We start from the raw sequence: 18,386 nt of genomic DNA, 5'->3' as shown, positions 1-18,386 counted from the left end.
ACACAGAGGAAACCCAGGGCAGGTTCTCACAGAGCAGTCACTGCACTCATATCCTCATCACTCTTCCAGTTCCGAGCCTCTCCATCGATCCACTCCAACTGCAGCAATCAAGTATTGCCATTAATGTTTGGCCCTAACTTCCAACACTCCCTTTTAGATTTATATTGCACTCTCAGCCTGCTAAAACACTTTCCTTGTGTGTACCTGCTGTTCCATTCTCTCTGCACTGGAAGCAGATGATGGCTCCTGATGAATCAGATTGCCACAATAACACATACACAGTGTTAGTTCATTTTGTGCCCTGCATTTGTTAGCTGAGTTTTTCTGCCTCAATCAAACTATGCAGCTTCTGCTCTTGCCAGAAAATTCCAGCTCTTCCTAGTTGGTATCTTAAATGTGAAAAAAGGCAAATAATTAAATACTGAGCCAAAAACTGAGGGATTTGTCTCAATGGTTTTGAAGTCCAAAACTTAATCTCGTCACTACAGTAATTGCTGGGTCAGTCTTTTGACATTTTAAACAGCCTCTTGGGCATCATCCTTAGATCAAAATGCAATTACACCCATCTGTTCAGTATTACTTTACAAAACTTTATGTACATTCTCTCCTAAAAAGCCAGAAAACAAAACAAACAAACAAAAAAGAGCCAGAAAACCCTGTTTTGCAGAGTTACAAAGCATTAACAAATTGACTGTCAAGTACCATAGAAATCTGAGAAAAGTACAAAGACGTTTTAGTCTTAATTAATGAGCTCTTAAAAGTAATTTTGTCCACTAAGCTGGTATTATTAACATAAGACAAATTTTAATGGTCTTCCTGATATAGAAGTTCCTGTCACAGCTGTTCATCTCCTTAACCATCTCCTTAACCTCCTTGTAAAGCACATGCCAAGACCCAGACCCTCATTAAAAGGAAGCACGTCTAATTGTTATCTACTTGTGTATGTTAAAAGGAGAAGGATAATATCTGAGCAAGATTTTTTTAAAAAAGCAAGGCAGAACCCAAGTTAACCCATAGAGGATGCTGGAGGACTTGAGCTGCCTTTCAAAAAATCAGTCTGAAATCAGTAACAAGTGCAAAACTGAACAAGTTTATCCAGTTTCTCTCACACAGCTGGACAATAACTGAGATACATTCATTGCTCTACATTAAATATTGTTCATGCAGAGATAAAACAAGAACAGGCAAAGCTAAAATACAGATTTTTTTATTTTCCTCTTAGCACTCATCGCTGTCACAACCCTGGACAGAAGGCAAGCTCCCAGCTGGACACACAGGGATTCAAGGGAATGCTCTCCAAATCCAGACAGTCAAATTACTGAAACTGCTTTGAGTCGGGTGCAGAGAAAAGAGCCTGAGAGTTAATCAGAAAATAACCCCCCTGGCCCAGCCTCGCCAGGAGCTGAATTTGAGATTGCAGCCTGGAGGGGGTGCTGAGGCAGCTATCTTAAAAGTAGATGCAATGAGATTTAGAAGATTAAGAAGCTGCAGCAGTGGGGAAAATCCCAAAAGCCTTTTGTTGTTTGTTTGAAGGCAGGGACAGAAGAGAAAGCACATTATGAAAGGCCAGAGGAGCACCTCCACCCCTCAGCCCAGCTCAGGTGTCCTCGAGGCAAGCCGGGCTTGCCCATCCCCACATCCCAGGGCCAGGGAAGAGGAAGGATGTTCTCTCTCTGCAGCTGAACCCACGCCGGAGCTCTCTATAAACACTCCCACATATCTGAGCGCTTACGGCAGCGCTCGCCCCACCCGGGGCTCTCGCACAGGATCGCTTTCCTCCGTCACGTGGAAACCCAACACTGCTCCATCTCTCCTGGTCGTAAAGTCCCTCTGAGAGTCACATACCCACTGAAACAACGGGAGCCAGGCCTGCCCTGGGGTGATGTTAAAAATAGGGAGCTCACAGAGTGAGAGCTGCCACTAAACACGGCGAAGGGAGAACCCGACACTGCTCGGGCTCCCACAGCTCCCTCCGGCCCCCAGTCGTGCACTGCCTTTACTCCTGCTAACCAGGGAAGGAGGGAGAGGAGTTGCCTCCTAAATTACCAGGGCAGGTGCCTGGGAATGACACAAATTGGGCTGTACCCTTGTCTTTGACAGCTCCTTCCCTGCTGTAGGGTGGGCAGGCAAGGTCCCTGCAGCGCTGCAGTCTGCAGAGGCGTTTTTCTGCTGGGCAAAAGCTGTCCAAAAAAAAAATCTAGAGGAAGACTCAGGACTCTGGAGTGAGATCATGGCTGTCCCCCTGCTAAGCCGCAGAGCAAAAATTGGGGAAATGGCCCAAATAAGGTAATAACTGGTCCAGTGAGTCACAGCCCAAGGGGGCTGAGAATCAGGGCAACAGCCACCCCAGGGTGCAGCAGCCCAGGGCCCAAGGCTGGTACAGAAAGCCAACACACACATCAGGGAGATCCTCAACACATGTCCCCAGCTGAGGGTGGAACCCTTGGGAGAAGCATCTCTGGGCAGGAATTGCAGGAACGGAGCCACACAAAACCTGGGACACTCCAGGAATGACAAACGGACACCCCAGAAACGACAGAGAGGTGACAGCACGGGACAGACAAATCCAGACATGACACAGGCCTGCTGGGACAGCAGTGACAGTGTGGAAAGGCTGGAATCTTCATGCTTGACTGATGGGAATCCTGCTGACAGCCATGGGCAGCAGCAGGAGCAAGGATTTTCTAGTGCTGTAGCACAGAAACACCCACCTGGACAACTCCAACATCCCTACTCCTTCCTTTATGGATGAACTGCTATGGCTGGTACCACAGGTAACCTGTCTGCAACACAAGTCTGGACCTGACAGAGGTGAAAATGCAAACAAGTTGAAAGGAAGAGAGGCAGGAGCAAGAAAAGCAGATGCTGTTGTTGGGAAGGGAGAGGAGTTACAGCACAAAGGTGATCCCAGAGAGATCCCAGATGCTACAGTCACTGAGCAAAAATACTCTCAAGGGCTTCTCATGGAAGGGAGAACTCGGTGCCCAGAGAGACACAAGACACAGAGCTGCAAGCAAAGATGGGAAAGCATGTTATTATTCTGGTTTAAGTACATTTGCCCCCGGGGACACCATCCCAAACCATACCTCAGACTCCCCCTGGAGTAAGGCGATCCCACTCCAGTCACAGATGCTCTGCCTTGAGACTGATCTTGAATCCAATCCCACCAAAGCCTCAACGAGTTATTCTACAAAAATCAAAGCACAGTTTCTGCTGCATTTCTCCATTTGCTGAAGTTCATTATACTTGCAAAAAATTAAATTAACAAATTGGCTGTTTCCAAACGAGCTGCATTGCTTTCACAGCACTGTGTGCACACGGGGGAAACTTTTCCTTTTAAATTGCAAAAATGGCTCAATGCTTTCCTCGACAACTTCCCGAGCTCCTCAGTACACAAGGGTATTATTAAAGGAGAGTGCAAAGTACAGATGAGAGACTCTTCCCATCTGGTCTGGCTCTGGCCTCACAACAGAAATTCTCCTGGGGGAAGAGCCCACATGTGCATTACTAGGCAGAAAACTGAACTCTGATTTTGTTGTATAAACCTTTAATTTTTATTATGGTAAAAAGAGGAAGGGAGAGACGGCGGATTCCTGGGGAGTTTGTATCAATTTCAGGACCACCCACTTCCTGGAGGACACTCCTCATTTTTTTGCATATGCACATGAGTACAGATTAGTCATTTAGCACACAAAGCCTATTTTTCTTTGCTGCACATCAGCCAATATGGTACATGCCAACTGCAGCAAGAACAGCAGATGAAAGCCACAGACACAGTGCTAAGCAACTTGTTCAGCAACGCTCACATTCGCATGTAAACATGAGAGATGAGAGTTGGTTTCCCAAGGCCCTCACCAGAGAGGAATATTGGGATAGTCTCACCCTGCTGCCCTGGGGTTTGCGTGTGCTCTCCGTTCTGGGAAGCTGACATGTAATAATACACTGCCATTAAGTTTCTCAAATCCCAGTGGAATAAGGGACCAGGGTTAAATGGAACATTACAAACATCCTTAATGATTTCAGAAACCTATAAGGCCTCAGAGACTCTGAAACTGCAGTTTTTGAGTGCAGAGGAGGAAATCAGCACAGGATCAGGGCCAAGAAAATGTGCTTATGCTTCTTGCAGCCCTGTGTGGCAGAAAGCCTTACTTTCCCTTCAAAGAGCTCATGATTGCAAAACACTCTTTTCCCTCCACAAAGTTACCAAAAATCATAAAATTGTTTTTTTTTTTTTCAGAAGTTTTTCACCCACAAGGATGCTACAGAATTTACAAGCTTCCCTTGCTAAGCAACACAGACATGCAAGTGTCACTGTCTCAGCTGCTGAAAAAAGAAATGAGCTCAAGGGAAATGGATAGCTCTTTAATGGCACACAGCATTCCTGCCGGATCCAGCTCCATCGGGCTCGCCAGCACAGCTCCAGGTTCCACCAGAGGAGCTGCCTGCTTTGGTGAAGGGAGAAGGAAGCCTTCATTTCTGACAGAAAAATGCTACAGCCAATTGAAAAAAGCTAAATGATGGAATACACAGGACTGGGCTTGTTCTCTCCAGCAAAACAGGCAAAAGGCATCGCAGCAACACGTGAATGAAGAAGACACAGCAACAGATTCGTACAATATCTGCTGTCACTCCTTACCTCCTTGAAACTCGCTTTGCTAGTCCTTCAAAGTTTTGTCTCATTAAATTCCCCGGCACTGTTCTGTTTTAAGAATGTCCTTGTTAAAACTAAAACACCTGTAAGCCTTCCCTGGGCACTCCTGCCTCTTCTTGGGAAAAAACACATGATCTTGGCACTCGTTCGATCTGAAGTGACAGACGCTGCTGAAGAAAGTACGAGAGAACTTCCCAGCCTCCTGCAATTCAAAGTTCTACACCCCCAGCTGTAAAAACATAGTAAAGAATAGCAAGAAAAGAACAAAAAAAGCTAAGGCTGATTTCTTTCAGGTTATGTATTTATGGAATACTTGCTTTGGAACAATGGTGATCAACACTTTCAGTTTCTGTTGTGCTTTCCTGGATGTCCTTGAGTCAGCTGCAGGTACCCACGTTAACCAGCTCTGCTCTAGAAATGAGCAGCCAGTTAATCGTGGCTGCACTGACAGCCAGGGAGTTCTGACATGTAAAACAGGTCCTACACACACACACACACACACTGGCTGTTTGGAAGCTGATGCAGTTTTACTTTTGGCAACAGAATATTGCATTTGTAAAAAATACAGATTTTTGGCTACCTGAACCAATGTTAAGGTAAAGTTTTGACCTTGAACTCCACGGCAGTGTCAACTCAAGTACCAAGTGTGTAGGACCAGAATCAGGCCAGAGACCCCAGCATGTGAAACAGCACTAGAACCCACAGCTAGAAATGGCAGGCAATTAGCATTTACATATTGAAGCCTCAAGACAATCCATCACTGGTGCGTCCCACCAAGTAGCAAACCGGGTGTTTTGCCCTCAGCCCCAGCTGAGGGGGCGTGCAGGCTCTGTCACACCACCTGCATGCCTCTGTCATGCCCATCTAACTGCACTTTGAGTTTGTGGAGCTCCTCGATCTCCCGGTTGTGCCGCTCCGTTTTGTGCCGCACCAAGGAGCGGTAGAAGTGAATGGTGAAGACGACAAAAATCAGACCCACGGGGACCATGATGATGGTGGAGACCAGTGCTGACTGCCACCCCGCGTGGCTGCTGGGCTTCTCCACGTTGGTGGTCTCGTTCTTCAGGATGGAGCCCACAGGCAGGAATTTTATCCAGCACAGCAGCACGACCTCCGCGAGGAACAGGAGGATTCCCAGGACGGTGGAGAAGCCCCAGGCCAGCTCGATGTAGGGGTGCATGCGCTCGTGGGGGGACTCGCTGATGGAGTTCAGGTTGTGGATGTTGCTCACTGCCTCCACGTTGGGCAGAATGCAGGTGCTGATGAGCAGGGCGAAGAGATGAACCGCCACGAGCACCGTCGTGCAGGCACTGAAGGCGATCAGCAGCATCTGGGGGTACTTGTACTGCACCTCCAGCTGCACCTCCACCATGGCCACCTGGAACCAAGGAACAGAGAGCTCGTCAACAGCTGCTGGCTTTCCCTCTTTTCAAGGCTTCCATCCAGGAAAGCATCCTTATTCAGGAAGAACACCTAAGGTCAAGTACGCGCTCAAGCGCTTTCTGGAACGGCAGCCGGGATGGATCACTGCCGTTCCTCACACAGTCTGTGCCTTGGCCTTCGTGAGGCTCAGGAACACGTTTCTAACATAACACATCTCTCCTCGCAGCCACGAGCCATACGAGCTGCATCAACCCCAACACACAGCAGAAGGAACTCATTAGACGGCACGTGGGGCGGGGAGACAGCCTGCCAGCCCCCCCGCCCCTCACACCTTCTCCTTCCGCCCCTCACTGCGGCGGCAGCGCAGGAAGTTTCCACTCCGGGTGTGTAAAGAAAAGCAAAACCAAGCAGCTCCTCTGGCCAGTGGCCAGCCAGGTTTCACTGTCTCCCCCTCCATGGGAAGCACGCAAGCTACTTTATAGGTTAAGTCAGCCCGTAGTTAAAATAGCTGCCTTCTATTCTCAGAACAGTTTACGTTTGGTTTTATTACAAATATGCCCAGATACAAGTTATTTATATCCTCAAATTTCTCCCTTGAGGGCTAATAACTTACTGATACACTCAGCAGAAGTGGACAGCTACTGGCTTATGGGTGTGCTCAGCAACTCAGAGAGGAGTCTCCTTCCCAAAACAAGAGCAGGTCTCTAAGGCTATTTTTTCTTTAATCAAATAAAGCTTAAGAAGCAGAATATGTGCAACAGAGCAGGAGGCTCTTCTGAGATCAGAACTAGAGTCTAGTACAGGCCTGTTAACTACTTTAGCATAAGAATTTGTACAATCACTTAACCTACCTGTGAAGTAAACCAGTACTTCTCTGTGATAGCATCCCTGAAAGGACTGCACAAACCTTTTTCACTATGAGAAGCCACAAAAGCAGTGAACAAGACTTATCAAACAGTCCTCTCCAGCAGCTGGCTTGGATCTGCAGCTGCACTTCATGATTTGCAGAGATATTAACTCTCCTGGCAGCAGGCAAAACGTCTGGTGATCCCAGGGGATCTGCTGCCCCAGCACGGCACAGCTACATGGAAAGAAGCCACACTTGGGTTCCTGACTCAGGGCAGTGCCTCTCAAGACCATCATGACAAGGCAAAGTCTGAACGAGCAGCTCAATTCTTGGACACTGAAGCATTTTGCAGAACTGACTCATGATTACTTTATCCAGACTTCACATGAGACACCCCCCGAGCAGCCATTTCGGGCTCTGTATAATCACCTGCACCCCTCACTCTGGCATTACTTGTTAATAATATTATTTAGGCACTGGAAGATTAGGGGTCTGCCCGTGTTCTCCCTGTTGGAAGCCCTGAAAAGGATTAAAGGGGATGGAAGCCAGTTGGCATTACTGCTGCCTTACCTGCATTTACTCTGAAATCATCAGCAGCCTGAATGAGGGGATCACAGTCAAGTCTGAACACATTTAGAATCATAGAATCAGCCAGATTGGAAGGAACCTCTGAGATCATCAAGTCCAACCCTTAGTAGCAACCAAGATATAATATGTGGCAAATGGTCTACAAGCCCAGATTTATACTTTCAGAAACTATTTAGGATTTTAGAGACATGAAAAATATCGTGGTGGTTCTTGGATATTCCCAGTCCTTTGTCCTGATTATGAACATGTGGAGAGTTTACTTTGTTTGTTTGTTTTATAGGTTCCTGTTTGCAGTTTACAGTAGTTCTTGTTGTACAGCAAAGAAAATATTAACACAGGATTGGCCTTCTATCTATTGCAAGGTCAATTAAATTGAAACACATTTCACATGGCCTTGTGCATGTTCTCTTTGCAGTTCCCCTTATATTGATTTGAGAGGGAGGAGATCAGACTTATTCTCTACGTACAATGAATTTGTACAGCGCTGTGGTTGCCAGTCACACCCCATCAGCCAGGAAAAGCTGCAGGTATATTGTTCATTAAGTGGGTGCTGCAATAACCAGGGACGTGGTATTCAGCCAGCTGAATGGGAATTGTACCTGCATGTTCAATTTATAGCTTTATATTAAAGCTGAAAGCCTGGCTGATGTCAACATATCAATTTCTGCTTGTTATCCTTCACATGAGCAGCACTTTTCAGCTAATTGGATGTTTCCTCCCAGACTAACCTATTCCCTAGGGCTGGCTTCAGCTGTGCAATGTGATGAATTTTTAACACTGACTGATGGCTCAGTAAGAGGTATTTCAGGGGAAAACATCAACAATCCAGATAGTGCAGCAAGGCAGAAAACCAGTTCATTTAACCCAGACAAGTGCTGAAAAGGTGAGTGAGCTCTGATTGCTTTACCCTGCACAGACTGTCATGTCATTTCCTGACCGGGATAAGAGAAAGAGGACAAGCTGACATAACCCATTTAAAAATTATTAAATATGCTGCCTAGCCTGTAAAACTATTAATATGTCATGTTTGATACAATTATACTCTTTCATGCAACAGCCCCCTTATTTTAACCTCTTCTCAGAAGCCACTTTGCAAGGCTGAGCACTGTGCCAAGCCATGGAATATTTCAGCATAGGCTTAATTTTAAGCTTGAGAATCATCCTGTTGGACTCCAGGCTCACAGGACCGAGCGCTCAGAACATTTCAGAATTAAACTGCAATTAAATTACATGCAACGATGGTGGGTTTTAGACCAGTACAGCCCCGATTATCCACAACAAAAATGATACTCATCTTGAGAAATTTAGACCAGGACAGATAATAACAGGCAAAAGGATGACAAATGGCTTAACATAAACCATGACACATTCACACAGATGGTTTGGCAGGCTGTAAAAATCACTCCAGTAGATCTGTTAGGGTTTTTGTTTTGTCTTTTTTTTTAATCAAATACATATCCTGTAGCGACTGGACAAGTATTGAGAAGATGGATTAGCAGTAACAGTTCTTAGTTCCATCAGGAAAATTATTAAGGAGGTCTCCTAAGCTCCCTCTTAATTTCCTTTATCTGCAGCCTCCTCGGGGCAAATGCAGTCACCCTACAACCCATCTCCAAGCAGACATGGCACTGGAATGACCCACATCCTCCTGATCTGCCCAACTCTCTGCCAGAAATACCAGAGATGGTAAGGAGGAAGGTTTGCATTATTCTGCAGCCTGTCCAGAAGGAGCTGGATCAGAGCCATCGCCTGTTGATTAAATATCCATCAGCTCGCAATCATTTTCAGCCAATATGGAACTGGCTTGAATCAAACACACCGACAGGGAAGTAAATAAAGCAATAGCCAAGCCCTGAATGACATTTGTTTACATAGTTAAATGCACTCAAGGCTTCAGGGAAACTATTTCATAGAATCACAGAATCAGTTAGCTTGGAAAAGACGGTTAAGATCATCGAGTCCAACCTTTCCCCCAGCACTGCCAAGTCCACCACTAAACCATGTCCCTGAGTGCCACGTCTACACACATTTATCTCAAAATAACTTCTTTCATCAATAGCCAAATAGTTGCTCTCAATAGAGTAAACATCCGTGTACTAAATACCTACATGCCAAATTACCAGAGGAGAACCAACCCAATAGGAACAAATACCTCAGCTGTCAAAGGAAGGTCCAATTAGCTGGGAAAAAGCTTGCTAATAAAGAGAGATTTTGCAAGAGATTTTATGTCTTACTGTTACTGATTTCAGGAGTACCTCTTATATGTTAGGCTGGTGGTCATAATTAACAGTATTTAGACCTGCGTGTTTATTGGACTCGCATTTTAAACAGTTTAGAGAGAAAACAAAACCAATGGTTAACTTTGTGTGTTTGCCAAGGACTTCCAGCAACTTTGTGTTGTGTGAGCTGAGAAGGCATGCTTTGTTTTCAATGCCCTGCAGTGTGGGTGGGCTGCAAGCCCCCGAGTCCCAGTGATGCCAGTGACAGCACAGCCCAGCACGGACACCTCGTGTGACCATGCTCGTAGATCAGTCCACAAGAACACAAAATGCTAATGTAATAACCATGTTAAAGAGAATGGTCACAAATGACTAACATGGAACTCCAGAGGCCCACAGGGCAAGCACATGAGAGGCTTTTCCAGAGTAAGGAAACTGAGTGAAAGGAGTCTACAGGAGAGCATCCAGCTTTCTCAAAAGAAGGGACCTTCTGCCCTTGCAGCACACAAGTTTGGTCACAAACCAACAAAGACTTTGTGAAAAGCTTTTATGAGCATCTCTTGCACACAGACAGAGAGCGGAGAGGACATGAAAACCCCCAAGCACCCTCTCCCCCTCCAGTCTGCTCCCACTGAACCCCCCACCTGCAGCTTGCCAGCTTCACTTTGGGTGACCAACTTTGTCATCCCAGACTGCTGAAATGTTATGGATGATTCATGGTCTGGGGGGCTGGGGGAGGAAAAAGCAGCGGAAAAAGCTAAAATAAAACAAGAAAGGCTATCTGGAAAGATCTGTCTTCCCCTCACAGCTTCTGAGCTGCAGGATGCAACATCCTCACATCGTGTTCCACGCACCAGACACTGCCCTCTGCCCCCCTGCTGACAGACCTCAGGAACAACCAGACCTGCCCATTTCCTGAGCAGAAAACCTCCCCCAAACTGGTTTCAATCCTCACTCCCAGTAAGCAAGAAGCAGAGGGGAGGTAAAGGGGCTCACACTGACACAGCAGAGCTGTGTTTTGTTAACACCACAGCTCGAACAGGCCTGAGCACTGGACCAGACTGTTTCTGTCTTGTTTATTTGCTTACTCCTGACACGGTTTTGACCTATGCAAATAGCTTCCAGATAACACCCGAGTGCAGCACAGCAGAAAGCAAGCACCAGGGATTACTTCTAATAGGCAGCACTGACAAAAATATACCAGGTTTGGCTCCCTTCAGGCTACAGAGCCCTCTGACACGAGTCTCAGGGCCTTTTCTCACACCTCAGTGTATAACACGATCTCCCTGATCGCGCTACGCAAACTTCACTTTGGCAGACTGCGACCCAACCTCCACCTTATTTTAGACACCATGACCTGAGAAAACACACACAGAAATTAAAATAATGTTCAGGACCACAGCAACCACAGGGGCCTGGAGGAACTCCACGCCCATGAGCAACCTCAAACGTAAAGGCAGCAAGGGATGACCAGCCTCAGGGCCAAAGGAGAGCTCAGGTCCTGGATTGTTTAGCATTGCTGGTGGAACACTTGCAGGTAGGGGATTAGTATTTTTAAAGAGCTGACTTGGGAGTGTGTGGGCTGTCTTAGCTCATGTATCAGTGCTACCTTGAGAGAGCCAGCCTCAAACTTTCCAGCAGCAGCCGAGACAGATGCCTCCTGCCTCTTCAGGAAACAACAGTATGTCCTGATTCTTCCCAGGAGGAAAACGCGGATTAATGGATGATTTTAGAGAGCCAAAACCTTCGCGATTCAGAAAGCTATAAAACACACATACCATGGCAAATCCAGAGAGCAGAGCAGAGGTTCTGCTGGAAGCTTTCAGTTTGGCTCGGCTCAGGTACAATTTTCTCCAGGAAAGGGCTTGAACAGAGTGGTGGTTTGACGTGACCAGTTCCAGGTAGCTGCGCCGGACCCAGTCCCGGTAATCCATGCCCTTCGTGCCAGGCTCAGAGCAGCAAGCAGGGGTGGAGGGATCCACTGGGACGTTTAATTCAGAACTCATGGTGAGACAAACGCTGAGGGAATAAAACAGTCACGTTCAGGCAGACAGGACGAGCATCAACTACTGGAAAAGCTACGGTGGAACAAAGTTCCCCTTGGTCGGTGGGAAAGGATGGACCAAATGCCATCACACTTGCAAGGCACAGAACTGAGAAAGGACAGTCCCTAATTGCCAAAAATGACCATAGGAACTAGGAAAGATTACACAGGTAAACCCAGAAACTACTCCAGCAGGAATTCAGGAAGGCTGCACAGCATCAGGCTTTTCATTTCAGAGCTGGCACCTCGACTTTGCCCTCTAATTCCTCCTTGCTAATAAAAGAATTGTTTTACAGATGACACTTTGGCAATAGGACCCCTATTTCATCATTTTGTTTTGAGATGACAGTTCATTTCCCAGAGCATCATGGACTGGCTCCAAATGCACCTCCTAAGAGAACCAAAGTAACACCAATTCAGGGAGTCACTTTTTGCTCGTTCTTTGGAAACAGTTTTTTTCAGTTAAACCATTGCTCTTCATGGCTCATTTTAGATGGGCACAATTGTTCTTCCCCAAACTCCCCCAAAAGGCACACAGCTGATTGCTGTGTAGGATTAACAAGTGAACTTCCCAAGCTTTTGCAGTGAGAAGTTCAATTTCCTGGACTGCTCACACTCCATTTATCAGCCACATCTGACCAAGAATCCTGTTCCCTTAATTCTACCAGTGGCTCTGAGCACGGGGAAAGGAAAAGACAATTCCAAGGGGAAAATGGAGCTGCTTCCAGGAAATTTCATCATCTTCAGATTCAGGAGATTACACTGAGAGATGTATGAAAGCAGCAAGACTATTTCAGGTGGTGATTGCCACAGATCCAAGTGCAGGGTCCAAACCACCCTCCTTACACCACCACATCTCACCAGGCTGCTGCCAAATGGCTCTGGTGATCTCTGTGCCATCCATAGACAGAGGGCAGGATCCGTGGAATGTTTTGAGCAAAGAATTCTCAACTCTGGCAAACATCTGAAACTAGATGTTTAACTCAGCCTTCCAAAGAATGGAAACTACGATTTTCCAGTTAATCCCCTCACACCCAACTCCGCCATTGACACTAGAACTGCATGTTCTGGCCATAAAATACTCACCAGGTCCTAGCAGGAGGAGATGCCTGCCCAGAATCACACCTGGTGTGGTACTAATTAGTCCCAGCACCACACCTCAAGGTCACAGGCACCTTGCTGCTCACTCCCACCCCCCCCCCAGGTCTCCACATGCAGGGGACACATGGGGACAGCTAATAAAGCCATGGCTGCTGTGAGATTTGAAGAAGTGGCAAAGACCAAAAGGACATCAACTGCCCAAAACTCTGAATGCTGTCACTAAAAGGGAACAAAGCTGCTTCAGGCACAACAACAAAGATTACACTGCAGCAGCAAACGAAGCATTGCAGGTCGCAAGACTGTCCCTCCTGAACACGGGGGGCCTTCAGGTACCAGCCCCCTCAGACATAATAAGGCTGGCAGCAAGAGCACAAGATCATTCCTGGGCAGTTTTTTACAAGGCCACCATTACATGGAGAACTCCAGGATGGCTCCTGACCTGCTCAGGAGTTTTCAAAATATTAAAAAAAAAAAAAAAGAGAAAGGCATGAAATAATATTCACACAACAATATAAGCAAAAGAAAATAAGAGGGACAAACCTTCCTTCTTGCTCTGTGTTTTCAGAAAAGGCAAGAATCACCTATTTTACAGAAGAAGAAAAAAAGCCTCCTGGGAGGATTGGAGGCAGAAACAGCCTGTGAGCAGCAAAATCATGAAGCTGTTTCCTGTGACAACATCCTGTGTGGATTCTGCAATGTGTGGCGTGGAGGGAATTTACAGACTTTGTCCCCAGCTGATACAGTGATGGCCTCTAGTCTGCCATTTATTTTCACAAAATACGTAGGAACTTTTTATGTAGGAAGCTTTGACCCCTGGGACAAATTCCATTGAAAAGACAAATAAATGCAGAGGTTACAGAGAGAGGGCAAGAGTACCCAATCACATCTGCTTCTTTCATTAGAAAAATAAGCTAAAAATACCACAAGGATGAATTTTCACTCTGGAGCAGCTCAAGAGATGTTCTCAAATAAGTAAACAACTTCAGAATAAAATCCATAAACACAAACGTAGCCCAAACAAGCAGTGCCAGGATGGCAAACTCACCTTGCTAGCTGTGGACATGGAGGGAGTGGGTGGAGGGCTCCAGGGGCTGAAACACAACAAAAGAAGCATTTTGCATGCACTCTATCTGAAGCAGTTTTACTCTGGAAATACTTCTCAGATAGTTATCTGCATCCGGGGAGGGTTATTCTGAAGATATCACGCTCTTGCCTTGCAAAGTTAAAGGTTCAGCACACTTGCTCTTACAGAAATAACTGTCCTACAGGGTTTTACTGCACATGGAGTTTTGGATGGAGAATGAGGACTTCCCCAGGAGACCTCTTCCTCTGCCAGCTCTGGCAAAGTCCATCCCAGCTGCGTCTTCACTCGCTTCCATTGCACCATCAACGCATCTGACCTCACTTCATCTCACACTGGTAAGACAGAAACCTCTCCCTAATTGCTCCCTCACACTGATCTTGTTACCCTGCCCCAGGGAAAGCCTCTGCCATGCCTCACATCTCCGTGCCCTGCTGCAAGCACACAAGCAGGGATTTCTCCACAGCAGGGAACGAAGACAATGCCACAGGGTGAGATATGTAGATCTGTCTTTGCAGCACTGGCAGCTTCCCTGCCTGGTTTTGGGATGCTGGTCCCCTCCTCAGACCCAGATTTCTGCCTCACACCCCCAGACTGGTCAGTGGGTTTGCACCAGTGCCTTTCTTCCTGGTATAACATCATCCAACCCCCTGCAGGCCGTGGCTAAGCCAAACCCCAGGCCCTGCTACTGCTCTTCCATGAGCTCAGGCCCTCTTTGCTATGGGGAACCCCTTTCTATGTCCCCTTCTGGCTCGGGGCCCCCCCGAAGCACCCCTGGGGTGTCACAGCACCCAGGCAGGGTGTGAACACCCCACAGCTGTGACCTCTACTAAGCAGGGGATCACTTCCCAAGCAGGATGTGATCCCTCACCCCATCACCACAGCTGGGATCCTACTCACAGGGCACTGCCCGAGCAGAGGATTTCTCATTCTCCTTCCCAGCTACACTCAGCACACCCTGGGCAGGATGTAAGGGAGGATCTCCCCTCCAACAGCACCCTCGGACAGGGGATCCCCCAGGCCAGGATAAGACCCACTCACAGGCAGAACCTTCCCCTCCAACGGCAACCCGGACACATCCTCCCTGGGCAGGATGAGACCTCCTACCACTGGATCCCTACCCGGCATCTCAAGGCTCCCCCACATCTCCTCATGCAGGACGGGACCCAGTTGCTCGATCCCCTTTTCCAACAGCACCCTGGGTCAGCGGCTTCCCGACTCCGCAGGCTGGACGTGCCTTCCCACAGCACCCCCGGAGAGAGGATCCCTGTCCGGACACATCCCCCGGGAGCCGGCCTGCCCTCTGCATCCCAAGGGACCCCCAAAGCACCGCCGGGCAGGATGGGACTCCCCTCCCTCTCAGCCCCACCGCCCTGGGCAGGGGATAGCCCCCGGCGAGGCAGGATGAGCCGCGTACCCCCCCACCATCCCGGACGCGGGATTCTCCCTACGTGGGCAGGATGAGGCGCGTACCCCCCCCACCATCCCGGGCAAGGGAATCCCCATCCAGGCAGGATCAGACCAACTGCCCCGGGCAAGATGAGACCTCCTCCTCCCGGTGGGCAGGAGACGCTCCCACCTCCGCACCCCAAACATGGAGGGGATGCCCTCGCTACCCCAGAGCGCGGGGCCCGCTGGGGGGGAGCCCCCACCCCGGGGCGGGATGCGGGGCCGCGGGGGCGGGCCGTGGCTCACCGCGCTGCTGTCCGGGGGCCGGGCCGGGAGCCCCGGGATTGCGGGCGGGAGCGGGAGAGCCGGAGCTGGAGCCGGAGCCGGGATCGGGAGCCGGAGCCGGAGCTGGAGCCGCCTCCGCCGCTGCCACGGCAACGCCGGGCACGGGCCACGTGACCCGCAGGAAACGGGGGGTGCGCCGCCACGCCCCCGCACGTGACCGCGCTCTGATTGGGCCGCGGGGCAGCCAGGTCACGCCCCCTCGGCGGCGGGGGCGGGGCCTGGGGAGGAGACCCCCGCCCGTCCCCCCCTTCCCCCGCGGAGCCGGGGCCGCGTTCACCCCCCGCACCCCGGGGATTTTGGGGGTCCTCGACACTGGGGATGTGCTCAGCGGTCACAGAGGAGGGGCAGCCCCCAGCACCCGCAGCCGGGTGGGATGCCGGGGGTCGCAGCTCGTCAACGCGCATCTGGCAGGGCAAAAAAAAAAAAAATAAAATCAGCTCTGCGGATCCCTGAAGTCACGGTCGGGCTGAAAAACCCCCACTGGCGAAGGTGTTGGTGGGTCTGGGGCGGGCGTTATCTCTAAGTCTTGGCACAGAGAAGGTATTGGTGCAATGGGATGCAAATGTGCTTTTATTACAGTTGTTAATTACACAGCAAAAAGTCGCCACTTACATAAGTCAAAAGGCAGCGCTGCTCTGCCTCCGCCGGGCTGCAACCTCCTCTGGCTCCCTGGAATCCCGGCTGCTATCTCCCTGCACTCCTCCTCTATTGACTCAGCAGGAAATCCTGTATAAACCCATCAAAAGGACAGGGACAGCCTTATGGGAAAGAGAGGGAGTTCCTTCCCTGGAAATGAGATAAAGAAAATGCCGAAAGGCAGCACAATGGGTCAGCTTTATCACAGGGTAATCCCATCATCCTGAATTCCTTTCTGCCCGGGGGGGAGGGAAGAGACAGGAAGACACTTCCCAAAAACCTAATAAAGAGAAAGATACATTTTTTTATCCCGAGGGTGTTTTTCACCTCTGAGATCAGGAACACCTCTGCTCGGTTTCAGCACTAACACTGCTGCCTCTCAGGGTCCCATGTGTAGAAATGGAACGGAGCAAACTTTAATCCCTGAAGATTAGTCTCCATCAGGGAAAGGAGAGGGACTCCTCTAGAAAAGCATCCAGAAAAAGAATTTAACATAAGCAGGTCAAACTCCCGGGCAGTTTTAAGCCTTTAAATTATTAGTGCTTTGTCAGGGCCTTATTTGCAATAGGAAGCAGTTGTAGAGTTATTCCTCATTTTACTACACACGGGAGCACTTCCTTTTTTCTACTCCATGGATGACGTTTTCCCAGTTTTGAGGTCACAGAGTACCTGCATTTTGTCTTAACAAAGAAACATCCCTCTGAACCCCCCTTTGAAGTGCTTTGTATTCTCAACCAGCTCGTACTGCCGGGAACAACCACAACACGGCAGAGTATTTTTTGGAATTCACAGCAACACCTACCAAATACAGCTCCTACTGCTACACTGAGCCACCCCAGCGAGACAGACCGTGAGGCAGATCCCACCTTCACCAACATGTTCTCTTTGCTGTTTGTGGATTTCACCTACAAACTCGGCATTCCTGCAAAATGGAGAGCATGAATAATTCAGCACGGGTGAGGATGGCATCTTAAGGAGGCAGGATGAGGCCACACAACCTGAATTTGTTCAATCACCAACATCTGCTCTACTTAATGCAGAACAGGACTTAGCTCAAAGGCCTGACAAGCTCAGAGGCAGAACATCTTTATTTGTGAGGCTCTCAGTTCTTCTCTGTCCATAAAAACCACCCTATTTTTATGGCTCATCGCACAGTATCCACAGGGTTTGCCTGCCCTAAGGGGGCTTCACGTGAAGCAATGCTCATAACTCATCTCTCCACAGGGAAAATGCCAGGTGCAGAACATCCATCCTGCATCTGAAGTGCTCAGGAATGAAACACTGCCACAACCTGCCTCTGGGGAGACTGAGCAGAAAACAGTTCCACGCAGATCTCTGACCTGGGAGGGGGAACAGCTGGGATATGGACCTTGCAGGTTAGAAGTTATCCAGCTCTAAAGTCTTTGGGTATGTACAGGGGAACTAAACACAAACATCACTTGCACTTGATCACATCTGCTTCTCAGCTGCCACGGTAATACCACTGAGAAGCCACTACATAAAGCCAGCTCAGACAAAATGCAGGATTTCTGGCAGCACTGCTCAACAAAGGATAAATCTAAAAAGAGATTCTCCCTTTTTTACTGTTTTTGCTTAAAATAATTTGGCATTAACCAAGGCTTGAGGAGAAGTAGCACCACATTCTTGATGCGAGGCTCTGGGATGAGCATGTCTGAAAGCCAGCAGGCACTTCTAATTAAAGATACACTGAAAAGACAACAATCAAAGTTACAAGTAAAACCACCACTGCATATGCTTTTCATTTAAGCACCGGTAAGTAAATGTATATATAGATGTTATCATTCCTCCTGGGGAATCCAAAGTGCAAAGCAGAGAGCTCAAGCAGAGAGAAAGGCAGGTGTCATTACATGAAGCTGTAACACAAGCAGAATGATTCCATTCCAAGCCTTTCTGCCACAGCATTTGGAGGCTTTACAGGCATAATCTTTGGGAAAATACATTGTTCCAATCCAAAAGCAAAAAGTAAGTGACATGCAGCTAACACCTTTTCCATATTTTCATGTGTGCCAAATCACTTGATCTTTTTGTCCTTTCCTGCAGCCCTGCAAGCATCTCTTTATTCTACTGAAATCCTCTTGAAA

General features: G+C 48.3%; 1 protein-coding gene across 3 annotated transcripts; it reads right to left on the bottom strand.

The window, feature by feature from the left end:
• Positions 1-4,934: 4,934 nt before the first annotated feature.
• ORAI2 (ORAI calcium release-activated calcium modulator 2) lies at positions 4,935-18,379 on the bottom strand. Of its 3 annotated transcripts, none has more exons than XM_051810044.1 (5): positions 18,290-18,379; positions 16,261-17,206; positions 13,879-13,924; positions 11,467-11,707; positions 4,935-6,029 (listed from the first exon to the last, which is right to left on the bottom strand). In XM_051810044.1, the coding sequence occupies exons 4-5, from the start codon at positions 11,692-11,694 to the stop codon at positions 5,484-5,486; spliced, it is 774 nt and encodes a 257-aa protein (XP_051666004.1). In that variant the 5' UTR covers positions 11,695-11,707; positions 13,879-13,924; positions 16,261-17,206; positions 18,290-18,379; the 3' UTR covers positions 4,935-5,483. The 3 variants fall into 3 exon arrangements, with proteins under 3 accessions (XP_051666004.1, XP_051666005.1, XP_051666003.1); XM_051810045.1 differs by lacking the exon at positions 18,290-18,379 and having other exon boundaries at positions 16,261-16,434; positions 17,087-17,671; XM_051810043.1 differs by lacking the exons at positions 16,261-17,206; positions 18,290-18,379 and adding an exon at positions 15,610-15,785.
• Positions 18,380-18,386: the final 7 nt, after the last annotated feature.

The sequence above is a fragment of the Manacus candei genome, unplaced genomic scaffold (genome assembly GCF_025592945.1).
Source record: "Manacus candei isolate 608988 ecotype Guabito, Panama unplaced genomic scaffold, ASM2559294v1 h1tg000076l, whole genome shotgun sequence".
Lineage (NCBI taxonomy): Eukaryota > Metazoa > Chordata > Aves > Passeriformes > Pipridae > Manacus > Manacus candei.
This window is presented reverse-complemented; position numbering and strand designations above follow the sequence as displayed.